Source organism: Scyliorhinus torazame, chromosome 1 (assembly GCF_047496885.1).
Source record: "Scyliorhinus torazame isolate Kashiwa2021f chromosome 1, sScyTor2.1, whole genome shotgun sequence".
NCBI lineage: Eukaryota > Metazoa > Chordata > Chondrichthyes > Carcharhiniformes > Scyliorhinidae > Scyliorhinus > Scyliorhinus torazame.
The window spans coordinates 224,815,281-224,836,401 of NC_092707.1; the positions used below are offsets into that span (position 1 = coordinate 224,815,281).

At 47.4% G+C, this 21,121-nt stretch overlaps 2 protein-coding genes and 1 long non-coding RNA gene across 4 annotated transcripts in view; 2 read left to right on the forward strand and 1 right to left on the reverse strand.

The window, feature by feature from the left end:
• The window catches only part of LOC140419138 (5-hydroxytryptamine receptor 1E), a 265,809-nt gene that overhangs the window by 67,068 nt on the left and 177,620 nt on the right, over positions 1–21,121 (reverse strand). The gene's annotated exons all lie outside the window — the stretch shown is intronic.
• LOC140430157 (uncharacterized) lies at positions 10,161–11,038 on the forward strand. Its single transcript, XR_011949342.1, has 2 exons — positions 10,161–10,541; positions 10,581–11,038. It is a non-coding gene; the product is annotated as an uncharacterized lncRNA (long non-coding RNA).
• Positions 13,447–17,586, forward strand: LOC140419129 (uncharacterized). Its single transcript, XM_072502903.1, has 2 exons — positions 13,447–17,088; positions 17,129–17,586. The coding sequence occupies exon 1, from the start codon at positions 13,862–13,864 to the stop codon at positions 14,702–14,704; it is 843 nt and encodes a 280-aa protein (XP_072359004.1). The 5' UTR covers positions 13,447–13,861; the 3' UTR covers positions 14,705–17,088; positions 17,129–17,586.

Below are 21,121 nucleotides of genomic sequence, written 5' to 3' on the forward strand. Positions count from 1 at the left end.
ACATACAACGAGGACAAGTGCGTTTTTAGCACAAACCGGCTAGCCATCTTGGGATATGTAGTGCGCAATGGGATAATAGGCCCCGACCCCGAACGTATGCGCCCCCTCATGGAATTTCCCCTCCCTCACTGCTCAAAAGCCCTAAAACGCTGCCTGGGGTTCTTTTCATATTACGCCCAGTGGGTCCCCCAGTACGCAGACAAGGCCCGCCCCCTAATACAGACCACGACCTTCCCTCTGTCGACAGAGGCTTGCCAGGCCTTCAGCCGCATCAAAGCGGATATCGCAAAGGCCACGATGCGCGCCATCGATGAGTCCCTCCCCTTCCAGGTCGAGAGCGACGCATCCGACGTAGCTCTGGCGGCCACCCTTAACCAAGCGGGCAGACCCGTGGCCTTTTTCTCCCGAACCCTCCACGCCTCAGAAATCCGCCACTCCTCAGTGGAAAAGGAAGCCCAAGCCATAGTGGAAGCTGTGCGACATTGGAGGCATACCTGGCCGGCAGGAGATTCACTCTCCTCACTGACCAACGGTCGGTAGCTTTCATGTTCGATAATGCACAGCGGGGCAAAATTAAAAATGACAAGATCTTAAGGTGGAGGATCGAGCTCACCACCTTCAACTATGAGATCTTGTACCGTCCCGGAAAGCTGAACGAGCCGTCCGATGCCCTATCCCGCGGCACATGTGCCAATGCACAAATTAACCGTCTCCAAACCCTCCACGAGGACCTCTGCCACCCGGGGGTCACTCGGTTCTACCATTTTATAAAGTCCCGCAACCTCCCCTACTCCGTGGAGGAGGTCCGTACAGTCACCAGGAACTGCCACATCTGCGCAGAGTGCAAACCGCACTTTTTCAGGCCGGATAGAGCGCACCTGATCAAGGCTTCCCGTCCCTTTGAACGCCTCAGTCTGGATTTCAAAGGGCCCCTCCCCTCCACCGACCACAACACATACTTCCTGAACGTGGTGGACGAGTACTCTCGTTTCCCTTTCACCATCCCCTGCCCCGACATGACAGCGGCCACAGTTATTAAAGCCCTTAACACCAAATTCACACTGTTCGGTTGCCCCGCATATATCCATAGCGACAGGGGGTCCTCCTTCATGAGTGACGAGCTGCGCCAGTTCCTGCTCAGCAAGGGTATAGCCTCGAGCAGGACGACCAGCTACAACCCCCGGGGGAATGGGCAAGTAGAGAGGGAGAACGGCACGGTCTGGAAGACCGTCCTACTGGCCCTACTGTCCAGGGATCTCCCAGTTTCACGGTGGCAGGAGGTCCTCCCGGACGCTCTCCACTCCATCCGGTCGCTGTTGTGTACTACCACCAATCAAACGCCTCATGAGCGCCTCCTTGTCTTCCCCAGGAAGTCCTCCTCTGGAACGTCGCTGCCGACCTGGCTGGCGGCCTCAGGACCCATCTTGCTCCGGAAACATGTGCGGGCGCACAAGTCGGACCTGTTGGTCGAGAGGGTTCACCTCCTCCACGCGAACCCGCAGTACGCCTACGTGGCATACCCCGACGGCCGACAGGACACGGTCTCCCTGCGAGACCTGGCGCCCGCCGGCAACACGCACACCCCCCCGACACCAATCACCCCCTCCCTGCCACCGGCGCACCCCGCGACCGCCCCCTTCCCGGGAGGATCGTTCCTCCTCCCATGTCCGACCAGGAGTGAAGCAGAAGCAGACACCGTAAAGCTCCCGGAGACGACAACACTGGAACAAGCACCACCACCACCGGGGCTGAGGCGATCGACAAGGACGACCAGACCGCCCGACCGACTCGTGGCATCGGTGTAACACTAGAATGTTGTGGACTTTCACGAGAATTTTTTTTCCTTTTTTTTCCCTCTTACGAATACTGTAAATAGTTCAAAACAAAAAACCCTGTACATAGCCCAGTGTAGGGCACTGTGATGACATGCAAAAGTTTTTTTTCCTCCCAGGACCAGCCTTGTAAACCCCTACCACCATGCGAAGCACCACCCCGCCGGGTTCATTTTTAACAAGGGGTGAATGTGGTAGTATGCATTAGGGGTCATGTGGGACTGTGAAGCCGTGATGTCATTGGCTGACAGATCCTGGGTCCTGGTTGGCTGTTGATCCCTAGCTCCGCCCTGAAGGCGGAGTATAAGAACCAGGAGTTCTCCCCCGCAGGCCAGTCTGTTGCTGAACTGCGGGGAACAAGTCACGCTTAATAAAGCCTCATCGACTTCATCTCTATTCGTCTCTCGTGAGTCTTTGTGCGCTACAAGGTCATGCATATTTATACAGTTCCCCGTGGGCGGAGCCAGCCGGCAGGAGCTACCGGCGAACCTGTAGTGCAGGTCCTACCTTACATCTCCTATTACAGTGGTTGACCACATTCACCCCGTTAAAAATGAGTCCGGCGGGGGTGAGGTGAAACTATATACAATTAGTACAATTATGTACAGTGGTAGGGAAAGAAAAGTCCATGTTGATGGTCCGGAGTCCGTCAAAGGTTCAGCCGGTCTGGTGTTTTGGTGCTTTGTTGGGAACAGCGTAACGGTGGCGGCGAAGTCGGTGCTGGCGGTGCTGATGCTGGCCAGTCATTGGGGAACTCCGGGAGCATGCCAAAGTCCTCTTCGTCCTCTTGCGCGGAAAAGGGGAGGAGGGGGGGTTGGTCTGGTGGGGTCAATATTGACGGCGCGGTGGGAGGTGGGGAGGTGCATTGGTGGGGTGGGGGTGTTGTGGTGGGACCTGACGGTGCCAGGTCCCTGAGTGAGACAGTATCTTGGCAGCCGTCGGGGAACTGAACGTAGGCATGTTGAGGGTTGGCGTGGAGCAGGTGAACCCTGTCCACCAAAGGGTCAGCCTTGTGGAGTCGGACATGCCTACGGAGAAGGACCGGTCCTGAAGCAGCGAGCCAAGTCGGGAGCGACATACCGGATGTGGACTTCCTGGGGAAGGTAAAAACACGTTCATTGGGTGTGTTATTAGTGCCGGTGCACAATAGTGACCGGATGGAGTGTAGAGCATCAGGGAGGACCTCCTGCCAGCGAGAGGCTGGGAGGTTCCTGGATCGTAGGGCCAGCTGGACGGCCCTCCAAACCGTCCCATTCTCCCGTTCTACTTGCCCGTTTCCCCGGGGGTTGTTGCTGGTCATCTTGCTGGAGGCTATACCCCTGCTGAGCAGGAACTGACGCAGCTCATCGCTCATGAATGAGGATCCCCTGTCACTGTGGATGTAGGCGGGGAAACCGAACAGAGCGGAGATGGTGCTGAGGGCCTTGATGGTGGTGGCAGACGTCATATCGGGGCATGGGATGGCGAAGGGGAATCTGGAGTACTCATCGACCACACTGAGAATGTAGGTGTTACGGTCGGTGGAGGGGAGGGGCCCTTTGAAATCCACGCTGAGGCGTTCAAAGGGGCGGGAAGCCTACACCAGGCACGCACGGTCTGGCTTGCACTCCGCACAGACCTGGCAGTCCCTGGTGACTGTCCTTACTTCCTCGACGGAGTAGGGCAGATTGCGAGCTTTGACCAGATGGTACAATCGAGTGACTCCCGGTTGACAAAGGCTGTCGTGTAGGGCCCGGAGTTGGTCCACTTGTGCGCTGGCACATGTACCTTGGGTTAGGGAGTCTGGGGGCTCATTGAGTTTACCGGGGCGATACAAGATCTCGTAATTATAGGTGAGAGCTCGATTCTCCACTGCAAGATTTTATCATTTTTGATCTTGCCCCGCTGTGTGTTATTGAACATGAAGGCTACCGACCGTTGGTCCGTAAGGAGAGTGAATCCCTTAGCGGCCAGGGAATGCCTCCAATGCCGCACAGCTTCAACGATAGCTTGGGCCTCCTTTTCGACGGATGAGTGTTGAATTTCAGAGGCATGAAGGGTGCGGGAAAAGAATGCCACGGGTCTGCCTGCCTGGTTTAGAGTGGCGGCAAGGGTGACGTCTGAAGCGTCGCTTTCTACTTGGAAAGGCAGTGACTCGTCCACTGCGCGCATCCCGGCCTTGGCGATGTCTGCTCTGATGCGGGCGAAAGCGTGTTGTGCCTCGGCCGCGAGGGGGAATTGGGTGGACTGAATGAGCGGGTGGACCTTGTCCGCATAGTTTGGGACCCACTGAGCGTAGTAGGAAAAGAACCCCAGGCAGCGTTTGAGGGCCTTGGGCAGTGGGGGCGGGGAAGTTCCATGAGGGGGCGCATGCGGTCGGGGTCAGGGCCAAGAAGTCCGTTTTGGACTATATAGCCGAGAATGGCTAACCGGGTCGTGCTGAACACACACTTCTCTTTGTTATAGGCCAGGTTGAGAAGAGTGGCAGTGCGGAGGAATTTATCGAGGTTGGCATCGTGGTCCTGCTGGTCATGGCCGCAGATGGTGACATTATCTAAGTACGGAAAGGTGGCCCGCAAACCGTACGGGTCGACCATTCGGTCCATCTCTCTTTGGAAGACCGAGACCCCATTTGTGACACCGAAAGGGACCCTAAGGAAGTGGTAGAGGCGACCGTCCGCCTCGAAGGCCGTGTATAGCCGGTCCGGCTTCTGGATGGGGAGCTGGTGATAGGCGGATTTCAGGTCAATTGTTGAGAAGACCCGGTACTGTGCAATCTGATTGACCATATCAGATATTCATGGGAGGGGGTACGCGTCGAGCTGCGTGTACCGATTGATGATCTGGTTGTAGTCCACGACCATCCTGTGTTTCTCCCCAGTTTTAACCACTGCCACTTGGGCTCTCCAGGGGCTGTTGCTGGCCTCGATAATACCCTCCTTAAGTAGCCGCTGGACTTCGGACCTGATGAATGTCTTGTCCTGGGTGCTGTACCGTCTGCTCCTAGTGGCAACGGGCTTGCAATCCGCTGTTAGATTGGCAAAAAGGGAGGGGGGATCGAACTTGAGGGTTGCGAGGCCGCAAACGGTAAGGGGGAGTAAGGGCCCGCCGAATTTGAGGGTGAGGCTCTGGACGTCCAGGCCCAACAGGAGTGCAGTGCAGAGATTAGGAAGGACATAGAGGTGGAAGTTACTAAATTCTACGCCCTGGACCGTGAGGGTGACTGTACAAAAGCCTTGGATCGGGATGGAGTGGGATACAGAGGCTAGGGAGATTCTTTGATTGGCAGGGTGGACCGCGAGGGAGCAGCGCCTTACCGTATCTGGATGAATGAAGCTTTCGGTGCTCCCGGAGTGCAGCAGGTACGAGGTCACGTGGCCGTTGATTTTAACCGGCGTCGACGCGGTAGCCAGGTTGTGCGGGCGAGATTGGTCCAGCGTCATCGAAGCGAGCTGCGGGTAGCTATCGGATGCTTCGGGTGGTGAGCGTGTGCAGTTCCAATGTTGGGATGTCCGGAGACCCTGTGGGGGACAAGATGGTGGCGCCCATGGTGCGCACATTGCGGGGTCGGGACAAAATGGCGGCGCCCATGGCCGAAGGGGGACAAGATGGCGGCACCCATTGGTCGCACATGGACCCGGGAGGAGAAGATGGCGGGTCCCATTGTGCGTCTGGCAGGGGGGGGGGGGGGGGGGGGGGAGGGGGCGATAGCGGGCGCGATCGCAGCGACTGCGCGGGCCTGGCACACAGCCACGAAGTGGCCCTTTTTACTGCAGGCTTTGCAAACTGCAGTGCGGGCCAGGCAGTGTTGGCAGGGGTGCTTCTGCTGACCGCAGAAGTAGCAGCGGGGACCCCCGGGGGTGCGCGGATCGGCGTGCGGCACAGGCATATTGCGAAGGCAGGGCCCCGGCTGAGGAGGTCGTCGGCGGGGTCCAGGAGGGGTAGGAAGGAGTAGAAGGGTGAGCAGCGCGGTGGGAGGGGTACGATTGTACGTTTCGGGATGCGACCATCATGGAGAGCGCCAAGGTTTTCGTCTCCGCCAGTTCGAGCGTGGCCCCTTCCAGTAATCATTCTCGGATGCGGTCCAACGCAATCCCCGTCACGAAGGCATCGCGCATGAGGAGATTCGCGTGTTCGGCGGCCATAACGGTCTGACAGTCACAGTCCCGGACGAGTGGAATTAGCGCCCGCCAGAAGTCTTCGATGGACTCACCAGGTAGTTGCGAGCGGGTGGGGAGTACATGCCTGGCGAAGAGCGTGTTCGCCTTCTGCGCGTAGTGTTCCTTAAGGAGTTCCGTTGTTTTTGTGTAATTCGTGGCGTCTTGGATCAACGGGAACACGCTGGAGCTCAGTCTGGAGTACAGGATGTTTATCTTCTGAGCATCCGTTGGCGCGGGGTCCGCCGCGTTGATGTAGACCTCAAAACATGCTAGCCAGTGAGCAACGTCTTTCCTGACGTCGGGCGAGTGCGGATCCAGTTGCAGGCGATCGGGCTTAATTCGGATATCCATTCTGTGGAAAATCTGACTGTAATAAATTGATGCACGATCAATTGCACAAAGACTAAAGTTGGGTACAACTGTGGCTTTATTACAGTCAGATGCGTGGCCTCCTGCTGCAGCTGGCTCAATGGCAGGGCACTGGAGGTCATGCATATTTATACAGTTCTGTGGGCGGAGCCAGCCGGCAGGAGCTACCGGCGAACCTGTAGTGCAGGTCCTACCTTACATCTCCTATTACAGTGGTTCACCACAGTGCCCTTAGCTGTACAGGGAGCAGCACCATAAAGGGAACATCCCCGTTTCAGACTGTGCCCCGTTTCAGACCGCAAAGGGTCTTCCGAATTCAGACTCCATGGGCAGGATTCTTCGTTCTTGAGACTAACTGTTGACCCCGGCTCAGGATTCATGGAGTTTCATGACAGCAAAACTGGCGCATCACCTGGACCAATTCAGCAACCGTGGAGGGACTAGCACCGGTGCCATGTGGAACACAATCGATTCCAATTAGAAACAGTGTGGAATTTGCCGGGTCCGTGATTGACACTCGGGAGACTGACAAGCTGCAGCCGCATATACACACTTCACTTTCCAGGAAAACCATCCTAGCCAGCAAGTTGGCATTGGTCGCACTGGAGCGCATCCATCCACTGTTGGGTTGGCTGGGGCCAGAGGACATCTAGGGGAGTGCCCTGGGAGAACACCCATAAAACTCGTGGGCTGTTAGCGGTGTGCGTAGCTTCATGGCTGCCTTGCAGGCCATAGCAATAGTGTTCTATGGCCATCCACCCCGAACACACAGCCCACCTCCTGGCCACATGCCTCTACTCCCCCGACCCTGGTAGAAGCCCCCTGGCCAGCTGCATGACTGTCAGCAAACTATAGCAATGTTGGACACTTTCCGTACCCCCTCTCTCCCTCAGCAGCCAGGAGGCTGGTTTAACGATTTTTAAAAGCACAAGTGAACCTCGCCATTGGGAATTCGCCGCAGTGGAGGCGGAGCATCATGGAGGCCCCGGAAAATACCGGGTCAGGCCTGCTAATGATATGCCAATGGCATTTACTGTACGTGCGTTCTGGAGCGCATTAACACCATTGTCGAGGCACGGGAGAATTGCGATTTGCCGTGAAACCGGCGCCTGGTACGATTTTGGGGTCAAAACCGATTCTCCGCCCAATTGCATTTCCCGATTCTGCCGTCTGCCGATGGAGACCCCATATCTACCGATATCAGCGATACAGTGCTGCAGAATGTGCCTTTCCACGTCCAGGGAGACGGTGGACCACTTTTGTCCTGCAAGAGCTGACACCCCTTGAAATGGAAGGACACCCACTGCCCTTAAAATCCCCGCTACTCTGAATTTCTATATGAGCAGCTCGTTTCAGGGCAGTATTGGTGATCTGTGAGGTATCTCACAGTCAGCCACACACAGATGCATTAGGGAGGTTACACATGCAATTTATGCGAGGGCCCACATGTATATAAAGTTTGACTAAGACCAGGAGAGCCAAGGTGCCAGGGCCAAGGGCTTTGCCCGATTAGATGGCATGTCCCGAGTACAGGGTTTGATAGACTGCATTCGCGTGGCCCTGTGATTTCCATGGCATCATACGCTGCCATTTATGAATTGCATGGGATTCCGCTCTTGCAATGTCCAGATTGTCTGTGACCACATGATGCGCATAGAACATTACAGCGCAGTACAGGCCCTTCGGCCCTCGATGTTGCGCCGACCTGTGAAACCACTCTAAAGCCCATCTACACTATTCCCTTATCGTCCATATGTCTATCCAATGACCATTTGAATGCCCTTAGTGTTGGTGAGTCCACTACTGTTGCAGGCAGGGCATTCCACGCCCTTACTACTCTCTGAGTAAAGAACCTACCTCTGACATCTGTCTTATATCTATCTCCCCTCAATTTAAAGGTATGTCCCCTCGTGCTAGACATCATCATCCGAGGAAGAAGGCTCTCACTGTCCACCCTATCCAATCCTCTGATCATCTTGTATGCCTCAATTAAGTCACCTCTTGACCTTCTTCTCTCTAATGAAAACAGCCTCAAGTCCCTCAGCCTTTCCTCATAAGATCTTCCCTCCATACCAGGCAACATTCTGGTAAATCTCCTCTGCACCCTTTCCAATGCTTCCACATCCTTCCTATAATGCGGCGACCAGAATTGCACGCAATACTCCAAATGCGGCCGCACCAGAGTTTTGTACAGCTGCAACATGACCTCATGGCTCCGAAACACAATCTCTCTACCAATAAAAGCTAACACACCATATGCCTTCTTAACAACCCTCTCAACCTGGGTGGTAACTTTCAGGGATCTATGTATATGGACACCGCGATCTCTCTGCTCATCCACACTGCCAAGAATCTTACCATTAGCCCAGTACTCTGTCTTCCTGTTATTCCTTCCAAAATGAATCACCTCACACTTTTCTGCATTAAACTCCATTTGCCACCTCTCAGCCCAGCTCTGCAGCTTATCTATGTCCCTCTGTAACTTGTAACATCCTTCTGCACTGTCCACAACTCCACCGACTTTAGAGTCATCTGCAATTTACTCACTCATCCTTCTACACCCTCCTCCAGGTCATTTATAAAAATGACAAACAGCAGTGGCCCCAAAACAGATGCTTGTGGTACACCACTAGTAACTGGACTCCAGTCTGAACATTTCCCATCAACCACCATCCTTTGTCTTCTTCCAGCTAGCCAATTCTAATCCAAACTGCTAAATCACCCGGAAATCCATATACACCACATCAACTGCTTTACCCTCATCCACCTGTTTGGTCACCTTCTCAAAGAACTCAATAAGGTTTGTGAGGCAGGACCTACCCTTCACAAAACCATGTTGACTATCTCTAATCAAATTATTCCTTTCCAGATGATTATACATCCTATCTCTTATAAACCTTTCCAAGATTTTGCCCACAACAGAAGTAAGGCTCACTGGTCTATAGTTACCGGGGTTGTCTCTACTCCCCTTCTTGAACAAGGGGACAACATTTGCTATCCTCCAGTCTTCTGGCACTATTCCTGTAGGCAAAGATGACTTAAAGATCAAAGCCAAAGTCTCAGCAATTTCCTCCCTAGCTTCCCAGAGAATCCTAGGATAAATCCCATCCGGCCCAGGGGACGTATCTATTTTCACACTTTCCAGAATTGCTAACATCTCCTCCTTATGAACCTCAAGCCCTTCTAGTCTAGTAGCCTGAATCTCAGTATTCTCCTCGACATGATTGCCTTTTTCCTGTGTGAAACTGAAAACTGACGAAAAATATTCATTTAGCACCTCTCCTATCTCCTCGGACTCCAAGCACAACTTCCTGCTACTGTCCTTGACTGGCCCTACTCTTACCCTAGTCATTCGTTTATTCCTGACATATCTATAGAAAGCTTTAGGGTTATCCTTGATCCTACCTGCCAAAGACTTCTCATGTCCCCTCCTGGCTCTTCTTAGCTCTCTCTTTAGGTCCTTCCTAGCTAACTTGTAACTCTCGAGCGTCCTAACTGAACCTTCATGTCTCATCTTGACATAAGCCTCCTTCTTCCTCTTGACAAGTGTTTCGACTGCTTTAGTAAACCACGGTTCCCTTGCTCGACCACTTCCTCCCTGCCAGACAGGTACATACTTATCAAGGACACGCAGTAGCTGTTCCTTGAACAAGCTCCACATTTCCATTGTGCCCATCCCCTGCAGTTTTCCTCTCCATCCGATGCATCCTAAGTCTTGCCTCATCGCATCAGAATTGCCTTTCCCCCAGATATAACTCTTGCCCTGCGGTATTGTAGAAGCCAAGTATTTCAAATACAACTAGTATAGGTAAAAGATAGCTGTTTAAGCATAAATGTTGAGCCCCAGTTTTTAATACCCATTTATACAGCATAATTCACTTTTACTGAAGTCCATTGTTCTGGCAAATGCATATTTTCAAAAACAGTGTGACATTAAAAAAAGCACAGTTGCAAGATAATTTGACACTGTCTTGTGCTAATTGTCAAGGACAGGGACTGAATACACAGCACCATTGTTCATAATGCAGATAACAGCTAGGCCAAAAAAGCTGATGTTGCACATTGAAGATGGACGGCTTGCCATCAAATCAAATGTGTTTGAGTCTAACCCAAACCAATTAGGATTATATTGGGGTGTAATTAGACGACTTAAGACAGATATGAAAGTGTATAACTAAAAAGTTTCTCCCGGCCATTTTAGGTTTGTTAGGTTGGGTTAGGTTAGGTTAGGTTATTTTAGGTTAGGTTAGGTTGGGGTTTTGTTGTCTTTGTGAGTATTGTCTTTGTAAGTTTTGTTTTAGTGTTTAGTTTTTCGTGTGTTGTCTGTGTTTTTATTGTCTTTGAAGGTGTGTTGTGCTTAAGTTTTGTCTTTCTGTTAGTTTAGTCAGTTTTTGCCTTTGATTCTAGTCTCCATTTTAGTTTATGTCTTTTGGGTTCTGTCAGTCTAACAGTCTGTGTCAGTGATGTTAGTCCACTTTTGACTTTGAGTTTGAGTTTAGCTGAAGATTAGCTTTCTCTCTCTCTTCATGTTTCATTGCCAGACTTTGACCTTTTAAAAGTTACTTTCGAGCTGTCTGCCTAAGCAAAGAAAGATAATGTCTGTAATTCTCTGAAAGCTTCGAATTGTCTACGAATTGCCTTTTAAATGACTTTCAAATTGTAATCAAGCGACTACAAATAAAACAATTCTTTTTGGCACCTGAGGAGTTTATACTGCAAATTTCTGCTGAGTTCCAGTATTCGCAAAGTGCTACTGATAACCGAATAGCAGAGATGATATAAATTCCTTCAACTTTACACAGTCGAATAATACAAGGAATCGAATAACAACTTAACACAGTCTACAAATAGTACAAATCTTATAACTTGTCGTATTGCGCCAGGACTTGATTCATCAACTAAGCTTCCCCCAAACTTGGCGTAGTTCGACAGGTTAAGATTCTTATAAATTAAAGATTCCTTTAATTGGCGAGCCAGCCAGGAGTCGAACCTAGAATCTTCTGATTACAAGATCCTACAGTTTAAAGTTTCCTATAATTGGCGTAGTCAGGCAGTCGGGGGGGGGGGGGGGGGGGGGGGGGGAGTACTGAGGACGACCTTCGGAGGCCCAGGTGACGACGGAAAGCTTCGAAGATAATCGGAGGAGGTCGGGAACCTTCGGGAAGCTTCGGAGATAATCGGAGGAGGCCCAGAAGACAGCAGGAACCTACGGCTAGACTGGGGTAAGAAATATCTTTTTCACCCATTAAAAGTCTTAAAGCCGCATCAATCAGTACTTCGACCCTTGAAAAGAACATTTTTTATAGACTGTGTTAAATAAATCAAGTGCCAGTCGGTCGGTCAGACTATCAGACGTGACTGGAAGATGAGTCACTGCAGTAACTAAAATAAAACGTCAGTCAGCGGTCAAGAAAAGTTATGGCTGATCCAATTCAAAGTGTAGATTCAGAGCCTTTAGCAGGCAGAAAATTACTCCCCACTACATCCAAGGGGGGTGCTGGAATACCAGATGTTTCTGTTGAAGATATGTTGGGGGATTGTAGATCTTTCACTCGTAGACATTTTAACCTATGTGAAACCTCAAAAAAAATTGAATCAAAGTATGATATCCCCAGAGGACAGTGGTCCTTCAATAATATCAAGAGAGCATGGGGAAAATGCACACGATTACACGGTGCAGAACGTGTAAAATGGTCCCTGGTAATTACGGGACAGATACACAGTCAGCAAGAGATCATTGTTAAAAATAAAAGTGATCAGCAGCTTCAGTCCACTAAAGACCAACTAAGTGCAGTTCTTGAAGATTTGCAAGATGCTAAATCCAAACTTGAGCATTATGATGAAATTAGAACAGATTTGCAAAATAAAACCTCTGAACTCCAGCAGTTAAATGTTCAAATCGCAGAATTTCAAAATCAAGTTTTTAAAGTGGAGTCAGAATTCCAAAATCAAGTTTTTAAAATGGAGTCAAAATACCAACAGCTGCAATTAAATACTGAACGAAGTGATGATGAGTATAGGTCCACGAAAAAACAATTAATTACAGTTGTTGAAGAATTGCAAGATGCAAAATCCAAACTTGAAACAGATTTGCAAGATGCAAAATCCAAACTTGAGCATTCTGATGAAATTAAAACAGAATTGCAAGATGCAAAATCCAAACTTGAAACAGATTTGCAAGATGCAAAATCCAAACTTGAGCATTCTGATGAAATTAAAACAGAATTGCAAGATGCAAAATCCAAACTTGAAACAGATTTGCAAGATGCAAAATCCAAACTTGAGCATTCTGATGAAATTAAAACAGATTTGCAAGTTGCAAAATCCAAACTTGAAACAGAATTGCAAGTTGCAAAATCCAAACTTGAAACAGAATTGCAAGTTGCAAAATCCAAACTTGAGCATTATGATGAAATTAGAACAGATTTGCAAAACAAAACCTCTGAACTCCAGCAATTTCAAATCCAAGTTTTTAAAGTGGAGTCAAAATACCAACAGTTGCAATTAACTACTGAGCGAAGCGATGATGAGTATAGGTCCACTAAAAAACAATTAATTACAGTTGTTGAAGAATTGCAAGATGCAAAATCCAAACTTGAAACAGATTTGCAAGATGCAAAATCCAAACTTGAGCATTCTGATGAAATTAAAACAGAATTGCAAGATGCAAAATCCAAACTTGAAACAGATTTGCAAGATGCAAAATCCAAACTTGAGCATTCTGATGAAATTAAAACAGAATTGCAAGATGCAAAATCCAAACTTGAAACAGAATTGCAAGATGCAAAATCCAAACTTGAAACAGATTTGCAAGATGCAAAATCCAAACTTGAGCATTCTGATGAAATTAAAACAGAATTGCAAGATGCAAAATCCAAACTTGAGCATTATGATGAAATTAAAACAGATTTGCAAGTTGCAAAATCCAAACTTGAGCATTATGATGAAATTAAAACAGAATTGCAAGATGCAAAATCCAAACTTGAAACAGAATTGCAAGTTGCAAAATCCAAACTTGAGCATTATGATGAAATTAAAACAGATTTGCAAGATGCAAAATCCAAACTTGAAACAGATTTGCAAGTTGCAAAATCCAAACTTGAGCATTATGATGAAATTAAAACAGAATTGCAAGATGCAAAATCCAAACTTGAAACAGAACTGCAAGATGCAAAATCCAAACTTGAGCATTCTGATGAAATTAAAACAGGTTTGCAAGTTGCAAAATCCAAACTTGAGCATTATGATGAAATTAAAACAGATTTACGAGTTGCAAAATCCAAACTTGAGCATCATGATGAAATTAAAACAGATTTGCAAAACAAAACCTCTGAACTCCAGCAGTTATCTTTTCAAATAACAGAATTCCAAAATCAAGTCTTTAAAGTGGAGTCAAAATACCGACAATTGCAATTAAAAACTGAGCGAATTGAACTTGAAAATTGCAAGTTAGTGAAAGAAAGATGTGTTTTAGAAAGAAATATAACCAGCGTGAATGAACATTGTAAATCTTTGACAAACATGCTTTCTGTACAAAAGATTGAACAAACTCAGAAAGCAGTCCAAGCCACCCACCTAGTGGCACAATCGGCAATTGCACAGCCGAGATCAATTGTTAAAAATAAATCATTTTCTCTGTCGGATGAATCAGACGAAGATAGTGTTCCTACAATACAAAATACTAAAGCAATTCGACTAGCCCCTTTAAAACGCAAACGGGTTAGAGTTGGAAGCAAAAAAATAGAAGAAGATGGTGAAACTATCACTAGAAACATATTTGACCACCAATGGGTTCATGAACAAATTGATCCTTCTAAAATTGACGAATGGTCCAAGGGTCTTCCACACCCTAAAAAGGGTGGTAAGATCACATGGGATGGAATTCACAGATTACAAGCCATTTACAGTCTCCACCCATTTGATGGAGTACAAATTCTGACTATCATGCTAGGTACTCGTATAAGTTCAACCCTTAGAAATGAAGTAGAAGTTGCCCTTGGAGACGATTTGCAAAATTTAGAAGCTGGTTGGCTAACAATCAAGAATTGGCTATTACAATTTCGCCCCCCGAGGACCAATTGGTCTAAGATCACAGCTTGCTTTCAAAAAAAGAATGAAGATATTCAGGATTTTGAGGAAAGATTTTTACGTACTTGGATGGAATATTCAGGGATGACACTCGACAAGGAAAATGACACATGGGATGCAAGCACTTTAAGTCCATTAAAAACGGCTTTTATAGCCGGTGTTAAACCTGGAGTTTCTGCTGCCTTGAATTTGGTTTTACCAGCTTGGGCCACAGCTGGCACATACCGAGACATAGTTGACCGATGCATTCAGATAGATCGTGGTTTGCACAATTGACGAATGTGATATAAAATAGTTACTTTAGAGTTACTAGTTAATGTAATGTAGAAATAAGCCACTTTGATTTTTGCAGTTAGGGACAAAGGAATTTGAGACCGCATGGAAAAAGCAGGAAGAGGTGTGTCTATGAGAGTGAGACTGCATTGATAGGGGCCAGAGAAAGGGATTGGAAGTGAGCCAATCAGAATAGATCGAACAGGTCAGGAGGGACATAGGCTGACCTATGTCCGTCGAGTATGTGAAACTTGATACCATTTGAATTGATTTTGCAGAGATCTCTTTGTCTTTTAGTCAGTCGTTTTCTGGAGTGTAAGAGGCAGGATGTCCTGTTACATTTCTGTAAGATGATTCAAGCTTGCAAGCTAAATAAATAACTTCTGTTTACGTGCGAATCCGTCTCAACTTTTATTGAGGCCAGACTGACAGAGAAAGAAATTTGGAGAGATCAACACAATCAGGCAACTTTTAACACTGCAGCTGCTCAAATCCGGCCTATTGCTCAAATCCAGCCCATGTTACCTGCTGCTCCAGCGGCGGCTGTTGCAGCACCTGCAGGAATATCAGCAGTAACTACAATTTCACCACCAGCGCTAGAACAAACATGTACCCTTGCTCCATTAAAATCACGTAAGAAAATACCACAATGTCTTTCCTGTGGTAGAGTAGGACACTGGATGGCAAAATGCTATCAAAAACAACGGATGGATTCGAGAGATGATAATGAAGTAGACAATGTTCACTACAATACATTTCCACCTCATGGTCAACCATGTAACACGTACCAACAAGACACACCCAGTTTGGCTTCTGGTCAGCAACACTGGCTAAGCAACTACAACCATGGTTTGCTTTTACAGTTAATCAACAACAGTATCATAATAGCCCAACTGTTTACCACATGGCTTTACAGAATCATCTCAGGCAACTGCCTGTTCGGCCTTCCACCATTATCCAATATGAAGATGATGTTCTGATAACCTCTATCAATAAAGATGATCATGACAAAGATTTACGGATGGTCTTGAACCACCTCAGTACTAACAGTCGCAAAGCTAGCTTTCACAAAGCACAAATTGCCCAGAAAGATGTTTACTTGGACAGAAAATTTCCAAACGAAAAAGGGAACTTACTCAGAAGAGAACGGCTGCCATCAAAGCAGCTAAAGAAACCTCAATGTATCGCTAAAAAGTTGCCAAGAACTGTCAACTTAAGAAAACTGTCATTCTGAACGTTGCTTTATTAATTTAAAGAAATTAACATATCTTGTTAGCTGTGTTTCCTTTAACAGAATCGGCAAATTCATCTACAGAAAATCAAGATACAGCACAAGATTGGTTCAGTTATATATTTAATAAGTTATTGTATTTGATATTTTAAAATAAATGTTTGGAATTAGCCTGGAAATTAAAACTTCAAACAATGTGGAAGCTGGTTTAAAAAAAAAAACAACAATCTTTGATTAAAAGCCAAAAGAACAGGTTGTTCAAAGAAATTTGATAATGGGAATTTGGCAGCAATCCAACTTTTACTCCCAGTCCATTTGAGTGACAAAAAAAAGTTTAAAGATGCGAATGGCATCATTCCAAGCTATACGCCTCTTTTTGTCTCTGCAAGAAAATTAACCCTTTCAACAAGCTTTTGTGTATTATCCAGAAGATGTCAAAGACTTGACATCAATTTTGATAATCATTTTACCATTTATTACTAGATCATATGTTCAACTTTTATTGTATAATCATTTTACAAGAAGTTATTATTAATTACCAATGTGATCAAATTTGATTAATTTATTAATTATAATAATTATTTTGAAATGCCTGTTGCAATGTTAATTCCATTTTATTGTTTAAAACTGCAATGATTCTTTGCGCTTTTACCTATCCTATCGCATTAATGATGTATTTTAATCTTTTCTGATATATCTCAATTTTTCGATTTATCAAAGGGCCGACTGTAGAAGCCAAGTATTTCAAATACAACTAGTATAGGTAAAAGATAGCTGTTTAAGCATAAATGTTGAGCCCCAGTTTTTAATACCCATTTATACAGCATAATTCACTTTTACTGAAGTCCATTGTTCTGGCAAATGCATATTTTCAAAAACAGTGTGACATTAAAAAAAGCACAGTTGCAAGATAATTTGACACTGTCTTGTGCTAATTGTCAAGGACAGGGACTGAATACACAGCACCATTGTTCATAATGCAGATAACAGCTAGGCCAAAAAAGCTGATGTTGCACATTGAAGATGGACGGCTTGCCATCAAATCAAATGTGTTTGAGTCTAACCCAAACCAATTAGGATTATATTGGGGTGTAATTAGACGACTTAAGACAGATATGAAAGTGTATAACTAAAAAGTTTCTCCCGGCCATTTTAGGTTAGGTTAGGTTGGGTTAGGTTAGGTTAGGTTATTTTAGGTTAGGTTAGGTTGGGGTTTTGTTGTCTTTGTGAGTATTGTCTTTGTAAGTTTTGTTTTAGTGTTTAGTTTTTCGTGTGTTGTCTGTGTTTTTATTGTCTTTGAAGGTGTGTTGTGCTTAGGTTTTGTCTTTCTGTTAGTTTAGTCAGTTTTTGCCTTTGATTCTAGTCTCCATTTTAGTTTATGTCTTTTGGGTTCTGTCAGTCTAACAGTCTGTGTCAGTGATGTTAGTCCACTTTTGACTTTGAGTTTGAGTTTAGCTGAAGATTAGCTTTCTCTCTCTCTTCATGTTTCATTGCCAGACTTTGACCTTTTAAAAGTTACTTTCGAGCTGTCTGCCTAAGCAAAGAAAGATAATGTCTGTAATTCTCTGAAAGCTTCGAATTGTCTACGAATTGCCTTTTAAATGACTTTCAAATTGTAATCAAGCGACTACAAATAAAACAATTCTTTTTGGCACCTGAGGAGTTTATACTGCAAATTTCTGCTGAGTTCCAGTATTCGCAAAGTGCTACTGATAACCGAATAGCAGAGATGATATAAATTCCTTCAACTTTACACAGTCGAATAATACAAGGAATCGAATAACAACTTAACACAGTCTACAAATAGTACAAATCTTATAACTTGTCGTATTGCGCCAGGACTTGATTCATCAACTAAGCTTCCCCCAAACTTGGCGTAGTTCGACAGGTTAAGATCCTATAAATTAAAAATTCCTTTAGGTATACACCTATCCCTTTCCATCACTAAAGTAAATGCAATGGAATTGTGGTCACTATTACCAAAGTGCTCACCTACTTCCAAATCTAACACCTGTCCTGGTTCGTTACCCAGTACCAAATCCAATATGGCCTCGCCTCTCATTGGCCTATCTACATACTGTGTCAGGAAACCCTCCTGCACACATTGGACAAAAACAGACCCATCTAAAGTACTCGAACTATAGCATTTCCAGTCAATATTTGGAAAGTTAAAGTCCCCCATAACAACTACCCTGTTGCTTTCGCTCCTATCCAGAATCATCTTTGCAATCCTTTCCTCTACATCTCTGGAACTTTTCGGAGGTCTATAGAAAACCCCTAACAGGGGGACCTCTCCTTTCCTGTTTCTAACCTCAGCCCATACTACCTCAGTAGACGAGTCCTCATCAAACGTCCTTTCTGCCACCGTAATACTGTCCTTGACTAACAATGCCACCCCTCCCCCTCTTTTATCACCTTCCCTGAGCTCACTGAAATATCTAAACCCCGGCACCTGCAACAACCATTCCTGTCCCTGCTCTATCCATGTCTCTGAAATGGCCACAACATCGAAGTCCCAGGTACCAACCCATGCCGCAAGTTCACCCACCTTATTCCGGATGCTTCTGGCATTGAAGAAGACACACTTTAAATCACCTTCCTGCTTGCCGGTACACTCCTGCAACTTTGAAACCTTACTCATGACCTCACTACTCTCAACCTCCTGTATACTGGAGCTACAATTCAGGTTCCCAAGCCCCTGCTGAACTAGTTTAAACCCTTCCGAAGAGCATTTGCAAATTCCTCCCTCACGATATTGGTACCCCTCTGGTCCAGGTGTAGACCAACCCGTTTGTAGAGGTCCCACCGATCCCAGAATGAGCCCCAATTATCCAGAAATCTGAAACCCTCCCTCCTGCACGTGTTCAACTCCTCTCTCTCCCTATTCCTCGTCTCTCTATCACGTGGCACGGGTAACAATCCAGAGATAATAACTCCGTTTGTCCTAGATCTATGTTTCCACCCTAACTCCCTGAATTCCTGGCACCTAGGAGGCAACACACCAACCACGAATCTCTCTCGTTCCCACAGAATCTCCTATCTATCCCCCTAACTATGGAGTCTCCAATGACTAATGCTCTACTCCTCTCCCCCCTTCCCTTCTGAGCAACAGGGACAGACTCCGTGCCAGAGACCTGTACCCCATGGCTTACCCCTGGTAAGTCCCCCCCCCCCCAACAGTATCCAAAGCGGTATACTTGTTACTAAGGGGACGACCACAGGGGATCCCTGTACTGACTGCTTCCTCCCAGCCCCTCTCACCGTCACCCATCTATCTTTATTCTTCGGAGTAACTACATCCCTGAAGCTTCTATCTATGACCACCTCTGCCTCCCGAATGATCCGAAGTTCATCCAGCATCGTGCAGATGTGTGCCCGTTTCCTGGGGAACGTTTGTGATAATTACATCTTGGGGGTCTCACAGATTCCAGATGTGGTTGAGGGAGAGCAGCCTCTGGAGGGTGGTTCCTCGGGTGCAAGGGGCACCCAATAAGGAGGTGGATGATGATGCCAGTATGAAGGCCATAAACAGAGACAGAGACTCTCTACACGAGGCTCATGTTTCAATGTGCGTGCCAGTCGAGCCGGCGATTCGACAGCTGAAGATGCGGTTCCAGTGCCTGAACACTAATGTGCCCTCCAATAGAGCCCCCAGAGCGGGTCCCACATTATTGTGGTCTTCTGCGCACTCCTCAGCTCGGCACTGCAGAGGGAAAACCACCTGGAGCAGGAGGAGATGGAGAAGCACCACACCCCTTAGGATGTTGAGAAGGGGAGGCAAGGGAAAACCCACGGAGAGGAGGAGGAAGGAATTTTGGCCACGGCCAAGGCTCACATGGGCCATTGGACTAGAGGCGCCCTCAAGTCCGCTAGATTTGGGGATGAGCAGGACCAAGGGTGAGGATATCTCCTACCGTGGGGGCTGTTACCTCAGTGCTGCCAGTGGTAGGTTTCCGTGATGGTGCCCAATTCCATGGGCAGGGCACTAAAGCCATTGGCCAAACTCTGCAGAATGATGATGACTTGCATTGAGGACAGAGCCATGCTCCTCTCTTCCTCAGCGACATGTCTGAGTCCTGCCTGTTGGAGAGCTGAACAAGTCTGCCACGGTACAGACTTATCTGGGGGTTCAGAGATGTGGGATGAGCTCTCACCTGCTACAGCTCCCGCCGAGGTCAGGGATCCTGTTGTGTTTCTTCAACTAACCTCCGAGGTGGGCAGCCTCTCTGCACGTTGTCAGGCCATGGCATCCTCATCACTGGATGCTGGAGGGAGGGCCCCCCTTCCCCGTGGATGAGGGGCTGACGTCAGCAGCGGGTCTACACTGTGGGACGCGGCAGAGACACAGTGCTGCCATTCTTTAAAAAAATATATATATTTATTAAAGTTTTTTAACACAATTTTTCTCCCTTACAAACAATAACCCCCCCGCCCGTAACAAGAAAAAACGAGAAATCGCGAAGAGCAAGATATATACATGGCAAAATGATATATTTACACAGCTTTGTACACTGACCCTCACCCGTACGTGCCAGTTTCCCCAACCCTTCATGTTATCTCTTGCTCATCCAACCTCCCAGGCAGTCCCCCCTCTCCCCCCCCCTCCCAGGACGTCCCCCCGCCCCCCCCCCCCCCCCCAAGGTTGCTGCTGCTGCTGACCGACCTTCCTCTAACGCTCCGCGAGATAGTCTAGGAACGGTTGCCACCGCCTGTAAGACCCCTGCGCAGACCCTCTCAAGGCAAACTTAATCCTCTCCAACTTCATGAACCCAGCCATATCATTTATCCAGGCTTCCAGGCTGGGGGGCTTCGCCTCCTTCCACATTAGCAAGATCCTTCGCCGGGCTACTAGGGACGCAAAGGCCAGAATGCCGGCCTCTTTCGCCTCCTGCACTCTCGGTTCGTCCACTACTCCAAATATTGCTAGCCCCCAGCTTGGCTTGACCCGGACTTTTACCACCTGAGATATTGCTCCCGCCACTCCTCTCTAGAACCCCTCCAGTGCCGGGCATGACCAAAACATGTGGACATGGTTCGCCGGGCTCCCTGAGCACCTTCCACATCTGTCCTCTACCCCAAAGAACCTACTCAACCTCGCCCCCGTCAAGTGCGCTCTGTGGACCACCTTAAATTGTATCAGGCTGAGCCTGGCACACAAGGAGGAGGAATTAACCCTACCTAGGGCATCA